This window comes from Castanea sativa, chromosome 4 (genome assembly GCF_040712315.1).
Source record: "Castanea sativa cultivar Marrone di Chiusa Pesio chromosome 4, ASM4071231v1".
NCBI lineage: Eukaryota > Viridiplantae > Streptophyta > Magnoliopsida > Fagales > Fagaceae > Castanea > Castanea sativa.
In genome coordinates this window covers 15,876,653-15,889,779 of record NC_134016.1, presented here as the reverse complement: position 1 = coordinate 15,889,779, position 13,127 = coordinate 15,876,653, and the positions used below count along the sequence as shown (strand labels likewise).

The 13,127-nt window shown below is 38.1% G+C and overlaps 2 protein-coding genes across 2 annotated transcripts; both read right to left on the bottom strand.

Annotated features, from left to right (window-relative positions):
• Window positions 1-1,984: 1,984 nt before the first annotated feature.
• On the bottom strand, window positions 1,985-3,037 carry LOC142632517 (uncharacterized). Its single transcript, XM_075806903.1, has 2 exons — window positions 2,770-3,037; window positions 1,985-2,655 (listed from the first exon to the last, which is right to left on the bottom strand). The coding sequence occupies exons 1-2, from the start codon at window positions 3,035-3,037 to the stop codon at window positions 1,985-1,987; spliced, it is 939 nt and encodes a 312-aa protein (XP_075663018.1).
• A 1,117-nt stretch (window positions 3,038-4,154) lies between these two features.
• On the bottom strand, window positions 4,155-4,733 carry LOC142632516 (uncharacterized). Its single transcript, XM_075806902.1, has one exon. The coding sequence runs from the start codon at window positions 4,731-4,733 to the stop codon at window positions 4,155-4,157; it is 579 nt and encodes a 192-aa protein (XP_075663017.1).
• Window positions 4,734-13,127: the final 8,394 nt, after the last annotated feature.

The following is a 13,127-nucleotide window of genomic DNA, read 5'->3' as shown; positions in this document are numbered from 1 at the left end:
ACCATGCATGACCAAGTTTCTGTTTGATACTCAGAATAATGAATCGAATGTTAATTTTTCCAAAGTAGAAGGTTCAAGGACCCGACGTAACTAAGGTTCTATTTAACATTTAATAAGATATCAATTTTCACGAGGTATGTGGTTCGAGGACCATGCATGCTCAAGTTTCTATTCGATACTCAGAATAATGTATCAAACTGTTAATTTTCCCGAAGTAGAAGGTCCGAGGACCCGACGTAACTAAGGTTCTGTTTAACATTTAATAAGATATCAATTTCCACGAGATACGTGGTCCGAGGACCATGCATGACCAATTTCTATTTGATACTCAGAATAATGAATCGAAATGTTAATTTTCCCAAAGTAGAAGGTCCGAGGACTCGACATAACTAAGGTTCTGTTTAACATTTAATAAGATATCAATTTCCACGAGGTATGTGGTCTGAGGACCATGCATGACTTAGTTTCTGTTTGACACTCAGAATAATGAATCGAACTGTTAATTTTCCCGAAGTAGAAGGTCCGAGGACCTGACGTAACTAAGGTTCTGTTTAACATTTAATAAGATATCAATTTCCACGAGATATGTGGTCCGAGGACCATGCATGACCAAGTTTCTATTTGATACTCAGAATAATGAATCAAAATGTTAATTTTTCCAAAGTAGAAGGTCCGAGGAACCGACGTAACTAAGGTTCTGTTTAACATTTAATAAGATATCAATTTTCATGAGGTATGTGGTCCAAGAACCATGCATGAACAAGTTTCTATTTGATACTTAGAATTATGAATCAAAATACAACACAATGATAATTGAACAAAAATGATGAAAGTGCCTTTCATTAATAGTAATACCTTCGTAGGTTATTTACATTCTAAGGACATTGTACAATTTTTTCATCTAAGTCTGCTAAGCAATATGACCCTATACCCGCCATAGAAGTGATTCGGTATGGTCCTTCCCAAGTAGGTGCTAGCTTTCCCCATGCTGGATTCTTAGAGGTACCCATGACTTTCATCAAGACCAAATCTCCAGGCACAAGTGGCCTTAGTTTCACGTGAGCATCATATCCTCTTTTGAGCTTCTGCTGATAATAAGCTAGTTGAACCATGGCAGCCTATCGCCATTCCTCAACCAGATCCAAGCTTTTCTCTAACAAACTATCGTTATTTTCTGGGCTAAAAAAGCTTGTCCTTAACGTCGGAAACCCAGTTTCCAAAAGGATCACGGCTTCGGCCCCATAGGTCATGGAGAAGGGCGTTTCTCCTGTGGACCTTCGTGGTATAGTCCGATACGTCCACAGAACATGTGGTAATTCTTTCACCCACCTTCCTTTTGCATTATCCAGCCTCTTCTTCAGTCCATTTACTATCACCTTGTTAACAGCCTCGGCCTGCCCATTCCCTGAGGATAAGCTGGAGTGGAGTATCTATTCATAATACCCATATCACCACAATATTTTCTGAAAGTTTTGCTATCAAACTGCAAGCCATTATCTGAAATAAGTGTATGGGGTACTCCAAAACTTGTGACGATATTCTTCCAAACAAAATTCTTTGCATCCACATTCCTAATGTTTGACAAAGGCTCTGCTTCAACCCATTTGATAAAGTAATCGGTCCCTACGAGTAACCATCTTTTATTCTCCACAGTCTTTGGGAAAGGCCCCACTATATCCAATCCCCATTGCGCGAACGGCCACGGACTAGATAGAGGGTTAAGTACACCACCAGGTTGGTGGATGTTAAGAGCAAATCTCTGGCATTGGTCACATTTTCTAGCGTAATCCTGAGCTTCTGTCCTCATATTGGGCCACCAATATCCTTGGGTCAGAGCTCTATGAGCTAAAGACCTCCCTTCTGTATGACTTCCACAAATCCCTTCATGTAATTCCTCCAATAGTGACTCTATGGCTTCAGGGTGTACACACAGCAAGTATGCCCCAGAAAAGGAGCGTTTATATAACTTCTGATCCTCGGACAACTAGAACCAGGGCGCCTTTCTACGAACTTTATCTACCTTAGATCTATCCTCGGGTAGGACATCGCTCTTAAGAAAGGATGTTATGGGGTCCATCCAACTAGGGCCGAGCCTAACTTGATGAATACAGACAACATCAATAGACGTCCGAGCAGGTTTCAACAAGTCTTCCACAAGGATGACCCTAGGCAAACCTTGAGCTGAGGATGTTGCAAGTGTGGCTAATGAATCCGCCTGTGTGTTGGCACTCTTAGAAACATGCGTCAGGATAAAAGAATCAAACTTGGATCGTAAGTATCTAACCTTGGTCAAATATTCTTGCATTCTTGAATCTCTTGCCTCTAGTGTCCCTATCACTTGGCCCACGACTAACTGAGAGTCCGAGAACATTTGAACTGATTTTCTGCCCATTTTCTTAACCATACCCAGCCCAACCAAAACAACTTCATATTCAGCCTCATTATTAGTGGCCGGGAACCCTAATCTCAGTGATTTCTCGAAAGTAAGCCCCTCTGGAGACACAAGCACAAGTCCAACACCTGACCCTCTCTGGTTTGCCGCCCCATCAACGTACACTTTCCAAACAGGGAGCTCTTTGCATATGATCATACCAACTAATTTTCCATCCATGTGCAACTCCTTTACACTCTCTTCTAATGAAGGCTCAGCAAATTCTGCCACCAAATCGGCAAGGACCTGGCCCTTCATAGGGGTGCGAGGCATATACCTGATATCAAAAGCCCCTAGGATAGTTCCCCATTTTGCTATCCTTCCTGAGTAATCAGCACTTTGCAACATCGACTTAAGAGGGAACTGAGTCAAAACAACAACTGTGTGGGATTGGAAATAGTAAGGAAGCTTACGCGTAGCATGTACTATGGCCAAAATCGCCTTCTCCAATGGCAAATAACACACCTCAGCTTCATGCAAAGATTTGCTCACATAATAAACAGGTCTCTGTATACTATCATCGTCTCGTATCAAAACCAAACTGACAGCATGGATGGCCACAACTATATATTCAAATAGGACTTCATCGACGTCTAGCCGAGACATGATGGGTGGTCGAGAAAGGTACTCTTTAAGTTGTTGAAAAGCCAAAGCACACTCATCGGTCCATTCGAATCCCTTCCACCTATTCAGCAACTGGAAGAAAGGTCTGTACCTATCAACTGATCGAGAGATGAACTTGCTGAGAGCAGCAGTCATCCCAGTCAATTTCTAAACTTCCTTTGGATTTCGAGGTGGTTGTAGACCATGGATTGCCCTGACTTGCGCCGGATTTGTTTCTATTCCTCTATGAGTCACTATGTAGCCTAGGAATTTACCAGAGCCCACCCGAAAAGAGCACTTAGAGGCATTAAGGCGTAACTTGTACTTCTTGAGCGTTTGAAGGGTGTCATCCAAATCTTTCATGTGCCTAGTACCGTCTTGCTTTTCACTACCATGTCATCCACATATACCTCAATAGTCTTTTTGAGCTGAGACTCGAACATCCTGGTCATCATCTTTGATAGGTAGCCCTCGCGTTTTTCAAATCAAACGACATCACCTTGTAGTGATAATTTCCCGTAGGAGTAATGAAGGTTGTCTTCTCCTGGTCCTCCAGTGCCAAAGGTATTTGGTGATAGCCTTGGAAAGCGTCCAGAAAACTCATCCGAGGATATCCAACTGTAGCATCCACTAACTGATCTATGCGAGGCATTGGAAACGAGTCTTTGGGATAGGCTTTGTTCAGGTCTGTGAAGTCCACACATACTCTTCACTTTCCGTTCTTCTTTTTTACTACAACTGTGTGCACCAACCATTCGGGGTATAAAACTTCTTTAATAGTCCCTGTCCTTTTGAGCTTGAGCACCTCTTCTTTGACAGCCTCTACATGCTCCCTAGAGGAACGCCTAGGTGGCTGCCTCCTCGGAACAATGGCAGGATTGACATTCAAACGATAGCAAATGAAGCTTGGATCAACCCCCGGGGCCTTATAAGGATCCCATGCAAATACGTCGATATTTTTTTTCAGAAACATGACCAATTCCATCTTCTCCTGATATGGTAGTCGGACACCCACTTGAAAGAACATTTCAGGATCATCACCTATAAGAAATTTCTCTAGCCCTTCGCATTTTTCCTCCTCTGTTGTCACCACACTGAGCACATCCAGAGGCATTAATTGCTATAAGTCCTCGGTAGCCGAGGATCTAGATTCAGCCTGATGCAATATCGCAACCGATATACATTGTCTAGCCACTGATTGACTTCCAAGAATTTCTTCGATCTGTTCCCTTGAAGGGAACTTCACTTTGACATGCAACGTTGAAAATACAGCACCCAAAGCATGTAGCCAAGGCCTTGCTACGATGGCCGTGTATGGGGAATAAGCGTCAACTACAATAAAATCCACATCTATCGTTTCTGGGCCTGATTGCACAGGTAGACGAATTTGTCCTTTTGGTATGATAGTCTTCCCTTCAAAACTTATCAGCGGTGAGTCATAAGGAGTGAGATTCTCCAGTTTTAGATTAAGCCCCTTAAACAAATCAGGGTACATAATATTTGCACCATTACCCTGATCAACCATGACTCTCCTCACATCATAACCCCCTATCCTTAGTGTAACCACCAAGGCATCGTCATGTGGTTGAATCGTCCCAACCTTATCTTCGTCTGAAAAGCCCAAAATAGGTGGAGCACTCTCTTTAATCCTCTTTGGCCTCGAGCCAGACTCCTTGACGAGGACATGTGACATAGACATCACCCTGGTAGGACATGAGTCGGTTCTTCCAAGAGCAGCAAAGATGACATTAATCGTCCCCAAGGGAGGCCGGGACGAATTGTTCCTTTGATTGTTTAAACCCGAATGGCTTCCTTGTCCATTGGGTTGATACAAATATTGCTTCAATTTTCCTTCACTAACCAACTTCTCCAAATGGTTCCACAATGTCCGACAGTTCTTAGTGGTATGACCCACATCCTAGTGGTATTGGCAAAGGAGGTTCTAATTCCGTTTTGTAGGATCTCTAGCCATCTTGGTTAGCCATTTGAAGTATGGTTCTTTCCGGATCTTCTCCAACAACTGATGTACCGGCTCTCGGAATACGGTGTTAACTGCCTGAGGGATGGCTGAACCAGACTGCCCAGCGAAATCTCTCCTCAGCCTGCTGTTATTGTACCTATCCGACCTGAAATCCCTCCTCTCCTAAGAGATAACCTTCGCCTTTCCCTTACCCTGTTGCTGATCTTCCTCGACCCGTTTGTACTCATCAATACGATCCATGAGCCAACGTACGCTCCGTACAGGCTTTTTGGTCAAAGATTTCCTTAAGTCGTGATCAGTTGAGAGTTCCACTTTGAAAGTGTTAATCGTCACTACATCAAAATCACCATCAATTTCATTAAACATCTCCCAGTATCAATCAGAATACGTTTTCAAGGTCTCTCCCTCCGTCATAGCTATGGACAGCAACGAGTTTAAAGGCCGAGGAATTCTACTGCATGTAATGAATCGAGACCCAAATGCCTTGGTAAGCTCTATGAAGGAATTGATAGAACCTGCCTTGAGGCCATTAAACCATCTCATCGCAACGGGTCCCAAGCTAGAGAGGAAGATCTTGCACATTAAGGTTTCGTTCTTAGAGTGTACCGTCATTCTCTGATTGAAATGATTCACGTGTTCCACTGGATCTGTTCTGCCATTGTATATGGTGAACGTGGGTTGAACGAACCGTCATGGAAGCTCTCCTTTTTCGATCCTACGTGTGAAAGGAGACTTGGAGATCTGGTGCAACGCCCTACTCATAGTATCGTTTCCCAAGCCCCTAGAGGAAGACTTCTTATCCCTACGATCATGAAGTTCGTCCTCCTCATACGAGAAGGTTTCACTAGGAGGAGTTTTGGACTTTGGCCTGTAGATATTGCCCTAGGAGCCCTCAGAAGAAGAATCAGAAGGGGAAGGTGTCCTCCTCTGTCTCGCGCGGCGTAACTTCTTCCTAAGGTGGTCAATCGCCTTCTGCATGGCCTTGGTATCATTTTCATGGAGGAACCTACTTCCACCACGCGAATGACTCCTTCCGGTGTGCACTGTGTGTACACTACCCTCTCGTTCCCTTTCTCGCTCGAGACGTTGGAACTGATCCTCACGCTAGGATCCTTGAGACTCTGCATGATGCGGACCTGAGTCGGCCATCTTGTTCCAGTCCCTTCGAAACAAGGTTTCCCACAGACGGCGCCAATTGTAAGCGCACAATTTGTACCCGGTCTAATCATTAGATGGACTCAGGCCCAAAAAACCTTATACAATGAAATTTGTAGAGTATGGACTTGAAACCTAGGTTTATGGATACTGGACAAATGGTAAACTAGCTAGATTGCCACTATTGACGCAGTCAATGGATGAATATAACCAAAAAACTCTCCTCGGACGTAAGCTGAGGACCACTTGTATTACTTTTCTTTCTTCAAGCAAGAGATTACAAATGAAGTTCAAAAGTCCCCCTTCTCTCTTCCTCTCTCGTCTTCTTATATCCATCTTCTTCTTCCCTTTTTCATCCATGTGTAGCACAAATCTTCCAAATAGATACTTGTCTCATCCATCACGTTCTTGAAGTCTTCAAACAATAGCTAGAAGGCTGAATATTACTGTTCAGAGGTCATTCCTCCATTAATGCGGCCAGGGAGGTAGGTGCAGGGTCTTTAATGCGATGGTAGCAGCTTTTCCCTTGATCAGCCTCGTATATTCTTCTCTCCTGTAACCATATGGTACATATTTTTACCCACCAAACCTTCCAGAATTCTCTCACCAAACACCATGACATGTCATACAATTTTTACTAGACTCCGCCTAGGAGATGCCCCTCCTTGGACAACATCACCAACTTTTCTAGCAAAAACTAGCTTGTGGCCCCCAAAGACTCTTCTCGGACAGGCTTACACTACCAAATCAGGCCCAAGGCCCAAATGCATATTTTGACCATTTACCCCCACAGTTGGCTTGTGTTATTAAAGCTTGATTGCCATAAACTTGAAAATATTTTAATATTTAATTAGGTAATTAAGACTTTTCCTTCTTAATTTAATTAGATCCAAGTTTGAAATTTAAACATAATTATCTATCATCTTTTATGGGAAGATCTTTCGGTTTTAATACATTTAAGATTATTGCCTTTCCGAAATTTGTTTTATCATTGGTTGGATCTTTTTTTTTAAGTCATCTAGAATTTTCTAAAGAAAAAGTTTAACAAGTGTATGTGTGAATTGGTGGCCACAATGATTATAACAAACATTTTCTTAAAATAAGATTTCAAAAAATATATGAGAGAGAGAGAGATACTGATGACTATAACTCACATCTTTCAAAAGAAAGATTTTCAACAAACCCAAAAAACTAGAGGTCAAGAATGACATGGAATACGTGAAAGGCAGCATGTTACATTGAAGATCATCATTCATTCATGGTGTAAGTACAAGTGAGAACGACATATTTATTTGTTTAACTGTAAGATAAAAAGTGAATTTAGAATAAAAAGTTAGGTTATTTGAAAAAGTTAGCTTTAAGGCAATTTTTTTTGGTACTTTTAATAAAGTCAAAAGTTATCAGATATCCTAGCATTAGTTTGTGAATATTTTTTAAAAACTTTTTATGGTAAAAAAAATAATTAAAAATTTTAAAAATGGTTTATTAATAAATATTTTAGGAGAACCTTTAATAAAGAATACGTTTGGATTCAGCGTTTTTCAGCTGCGTCCACGTTTTTTTTTTTTTTTTTTTTCAACGCGTGTTTGTTATTGTTCATTGGCCATGAACAGTGATTTTAGGTCAATGAACAGTAACTTCTGGAATGAACAGTATTTTTTACCCATTTAAAAATTATTTTGCTACAGTGTTTTCAGTTTTCAGTAATAAGTTCTATCCAAACGGACTCAAAATATGCCTAGTTAGCACGTTTGCATGCAGTTTGCTAATGGGTTTTGGGGTGAAACTATACGTGGGCAGGCTAACTGTGAGCAGACATGGTGCTCAGTCGGTAGGCCCCACATAAAGGTAAGGTTTTTGAGTTATCAGAAGGAAAAAAAATAAGTGTCAAACAAACCTCTAAAGAAAGTTGAAAATTTTAAGTGATAAGTGATGGGTTATTAAGTGATAGCACTTATAGCAGTGGAGCTAAATAGATATATAGCTATTTTAGCTCCACCAAAACACCAAAAAGAAGCATGCAGCAGTGGAACTAAATCTATATTTTTTTAGCTCATTGCTACAGTGCACATCTATAGATAGATGTGCACTATTTATGAGAGCTAAAAAAAATTAATTTTTTATTTTGTGTTCACATTACCTTTTTATTGTGGTGTTTTTATTGTAGTGAGATGTATTATTTTATTGTGGTAGATATATTATTTTATTGTGATATTTATATTATTTTATTGTATTGAAAGCTAAAATAGATCCACTGCTGCAACATGTGTGTAGGTAAAATAGATAAAGTAATTTTTGGTGGAGTTAAATTGCTAAATTTTTAGCTCCACTGCTGTGAATGCTCTAAGTGTGAGTGATGGGTTTTGAGTGATGACTGATGAGTGAGGGGTCTCCTACATCCAAACAGGCCTTATATACCGAAAGTAAAGTGGAAACGAAAGGAAAACCGAAATTGTTTTGTTTTTGTTTTTTTGTTTTTTTTTGGGGGTTGTGCGGGGCCGTCAAAGTAAGAACTAAAAGCCCAAATACTTTTTTTTCGGCTTAACAAAAGCACACTGAATTGCTTCAAAAACAAAAACGCGGCTTTTATCTAAGATCTAAAAGCCCAAAGACTTCTTTTGGGCTTAGCAAACGTAGCTTTTATGATCTAAGGTGTTCAGTTCACAATGGATTCACCAAAAGGAAATGAGGGAATCGAATGTAAATTGCTAAAATAATAAAATAGGTAATGAATAGTGAATGAAGGTAATCTCGGACACGTGTCTAATAAGTAATGTGTCTTTTTTTCTTTCTTTTTTCAATTTATCCAAAGAAAAGAAAGATAGACTTTTCTTGAAGGGAATGATGTGTTCACTATGTCATTGTTAGAGTTGGTAAGTGGTAGGAGATGATAGTTGTGGTTTGGAATTGGACTCAAAACAAAACAATACAATAAAAAGGAGATGTTGGAAGTTTGTGGGTTGTTGAGACGTAATTTGGTCATTTTGACAATACCAACCCCCTTGATAATGACATCTTCCTTGATCCCTTCCCCCCTCTGCACTCGTTTAGCAGCCAATGTGGTTGTTGGAACTTGGTGCCTTACTTTCAATTACTATACATCAACCTTTAGTTCTCCTTCATGCTTCCATACATGTGGAAGATTATGTTAAAAGGGTGTTGTTAAAACAGTTATTAATGGATTATATGTATTTATTTGGTAGCACCTTAAAACTTCAGCTTTTAATTTTGGAAAATACTAACGGATGCCCTTAGGGCAAGGTTAATAATTTATTTAAAGAAAGTTTTATGGAAAAAAAAAAAAGTAATTAATGTTTGATACTTTTTTTCATTTCTTATAAAAGTGGTGTCAAAACTTTCCTAAAATGGATTGTTAACTCATTGTCTTAAGAGCATCTGTTAATATAACCCTTTTAACTTTTATGCATAGCTTTTTAAAACTTCACTTTTTTCGGCATTTTTTTCAATATTTTTCGAAGAACAAGTATACTTTAGCAGACTTTTAAAAAAATAATAGTAAAAAGCATGAATAATTATTTTCAAACAGACACTAGTTCTAACACTACTTTCATGAAAAATATAAAAAAAAATTAATTATTTTATTATTTCCTCATACATTCCAGAGACTTGCATTATTTATTTGAGCTTATCTTTTAGCGTTTTAAAACAAAAGGCTAAATCTTTGCTCTGCTTAAAGACTCTAAAGTCGTCTATTTTTTTTTTCCTCTCTCGTTCTCGTTCTCTATCTCACTCGATCCCCTGTCAGTGATCTAATATGGCCTTTCCATCTTTGTTTTCATCGTCAATGAGGGAGTGATTAGTTTCATTTTTCACCGTGCATGCTTCTATTTCTCTCTCTTTCTCCCTTATTCTATCTCAGATGGAAATTATCATGTCTCTCTCATCGCAATGTAAAGGTAAGTGAGAACCATGGAGTCTCGGGAGGGACTGACTCTTGAGTTGGAATTAGAAATAGTTTTGGTCACCAACAACACCAATTTTATGATTATGATTGTTTGTGTTGTGTTGATTTTCAAAAAATAGTTGTTTTTTTTTCTTTTTTTTGAGATAGTTGTGTTGTGTTATCAAGGAAGAAGGGTGTGCGCATATTTCCCGCCTTATAACTTGCTTCATGCAATTAATTGCCTTATGCAATTTTGGTTATGACATATGAGTTTAAGGTTTTTCAAAAAAATCATTGGGCATATTGTCCTACATCGGTGTGCATGTGTGTTTCCTGCCCTATAACTTACTCTGCACAACTAATTGTCATACGTAGTTTTGACTGTGGCGTGTAAGGTTTATAAAATAAAATTAAAAAAATAAAATAAAATAAAAGCAAAGCGTAAAATTGGGTTTTGGGAGAAAAAAAATGTTAAGGGTAATTAAGGTATATGAAAGAAACTTTTCCACTGTAATGGAAAGCAATCCTATTTTACTTATTTTTAACTAAAGTTGATTGATTACAATAAAAAATAAAAATAAAAACTCAACCTTAATCATATTAGAGCCATTGAATATTTACTTATTTTGATAAATTTCTTCGCTCTTCACCATTAGTTTGGATATTTATTCTAATAGACGTCTTCAATCTTTGCCCTGTCCTTGTTGTGGTTATTAAAGTTTGGACTTCCGATAACACCCTCACCTAACACACCAACCCAGTTGGAGACTTAGTGCTGGGACCGACTTTTTGGACGAGTAAGAGTATACACCTACTGCAGCTTTTATACATGCACCCAAGGTCAAGCCAAAATCGCATTCTACGTAGGATCACGGAGGTAGAGGATCGAGATCGTAAGACGGACGCGATCGTAAGATCCTACCTATTTTCAAATTTTAAGTTAAAAAACCTATCGATAATGATTTCAGATATTATATAATCACTTAAAATATGAATCCATCCATTAAAAAAAAAAAATTGCATCATAAAATGTAATTTGCATGCACTACATTGTTCTTATGTCATTCTAACGAAGCAAAATATATTTAACTTTCAACATAATGTATCTAAAAAGTTTAGTACATGTTTAATTAGCAACTAAGTACCAAAATATTATCTACACATATGGAAAATGTTTTCCAAATTCTAAGTTCCAAATCCAAAATAAGTTAGGCTAGTTAGCATATAAAAACTAGCTAACTACAAATTTACAATATGTAATCCAAAAGAGAATTCTCATTCTAAGGTTTTTCTAATTTAATCACTATAATTGCCATATCCCATTTCATCATCTATATCATTCCTAGTATCAACATCCATGGCGTAATCATCGAAATCCCTAACTCTCTCAAATCCAGGTGGGGGCCCATCACTATCATCATCATTAGAACCATCATCATTCTCATGATATTCATCACTAACATCATGAACTAGCACACTCTTTCCTTTGGCAGCAACTCTTGAAACTTCATCATCACCTAACATTGATAACCAAAATATACAAAATGTAAGTAAAGTATACAAAAAGTAGTTATTGCATAGATCAAACCCAACATCAAAAGATAATCCATGATACATTTATCTCAAAAGATAAAAAACAATAAAAAGGCCTAATTTTTAAGCCCAAAGCAAGCTTCCTTTTTAATTAAAACCCCTGATTCTTACCTCAAAGAACAAGCTTTCCCAGTCCATACACAACTCACAAAGTCCCAAACTTTCTTCACAATCAGACACTAACTTTTTCTTTTTTCTTTTTTCTTTTTTTGTTAAAACCCAAATATCAAAAATTTGTGAGAATTCAAAAGCAATTCAAAGAGGCTAAAAGAGGCTAGCTGCTTAGTCATAGATAACAATAGGACAGATCATAGTCATAGATAAGAAAGTGGAGAGAGTAAACAATAGCATTTTGAGGATAAAAGAGGCTAGTTGCTAATGTACGCCTGGTGTGCCTGCTAAGGTGTTCTTTGTAGTGTGGGCTTGATGTGGGTTTGGGCTGGTTGATCCAGTCCTAGACTTGGGGTCCAGTTTATTCTAAACTTTTTTAATTTGATGTTGGGTTTGATCTATGCAATAACTACTTTTTGTATACTTTTAGTGGTCATACATTCAAACTATACATAGGTAACTTGTATAAATATTAGCTATAAAGGAAGGCTTTAAAGTTATAAATTAATACCTTCATTGTCTTCATCAAAATCTGCATTATCATCTTCTGAATGTACAGAATCTGCTACTAACCACTCATCATCAGAAGACAAATTCTCCAAACCAACTTCTTCTTTTGTACTCAATGGTTTAGCTCTTTTCTCTTTTATCTTCAAGTTGTACATAACGAAGACCAAGTCATTCATTTTTTTCTGGTGTAAGCGGTTTCTCCTTTTTGAATGTACCTATAGTTGCAACAATTTTAATTGAGAATTCTCAAACAAAGGGGAGAGGGGAAGAAACAAACTTTTAACTAAGAACGAAAATGGAAAATCATATTGTCATAATATAACAAAGTTATTTGGTCTTACCATTTCAAACGCACTCCAATTTCTTTCACAACCAGATGAGCTACATGTTAAGCTCAATATTCTTAAAGCAATTTTTTTCAATTCAAAGACAATCATCTCCATATGAGTCCCACCACTCACTCGATACATATATGAATTATAATATCTTAGTCTTAAGAATATAATCTACAACTAATAAAGATGAATTTGAATGTAAAACAAAAAATGAAAAACAAAATTGTTACCTGGCTGTTTAGTATTTCTGGCTAGTATGGCAGCTTCAATACCAAAAAGTCCCTTTTCTTGTTTGAATTTTTCAAGTTGGACATCTATCTTTTTCCTATCACTAACTTCTGGAACCATTCGTTGAAGACACGTATACAGTCCTAATTTAATATCTGAACCCGGATCAAAAGAAGGATCATAATGAATAGATGGGTTCAAATAGTATCCCGCAGCATGCAAAGGCCTATGAAGTTGCATTTCCCATCGATCATCAATAATATCCCATATTTCTTT

Bases quoted from the DNA above. Each gene is read 5' to 3' on its own strand.
- LOC142632517 (XM_075806903.1), bottom strand. From the start codon at position 3,037: ATGTCTCGGCTAGACGTCGATGAAGTCCTATTTGAATATATAGTTGTG. The intron at 2,656-2,769 runs GTGCTGATTACT...ATTTGGTGGCAG, and splicing joins TCTTAAGTCGATGTTGCAAA to AATTTGCTGAGCCTTCATTA.
- LOC142632516 (XM_075806902.1), bottom strand. From the start codon at position 4,733: ATGTCTATGTCACATGTCCTCGTCAAGGAGTCTGGCTCGAGGCCAAAG.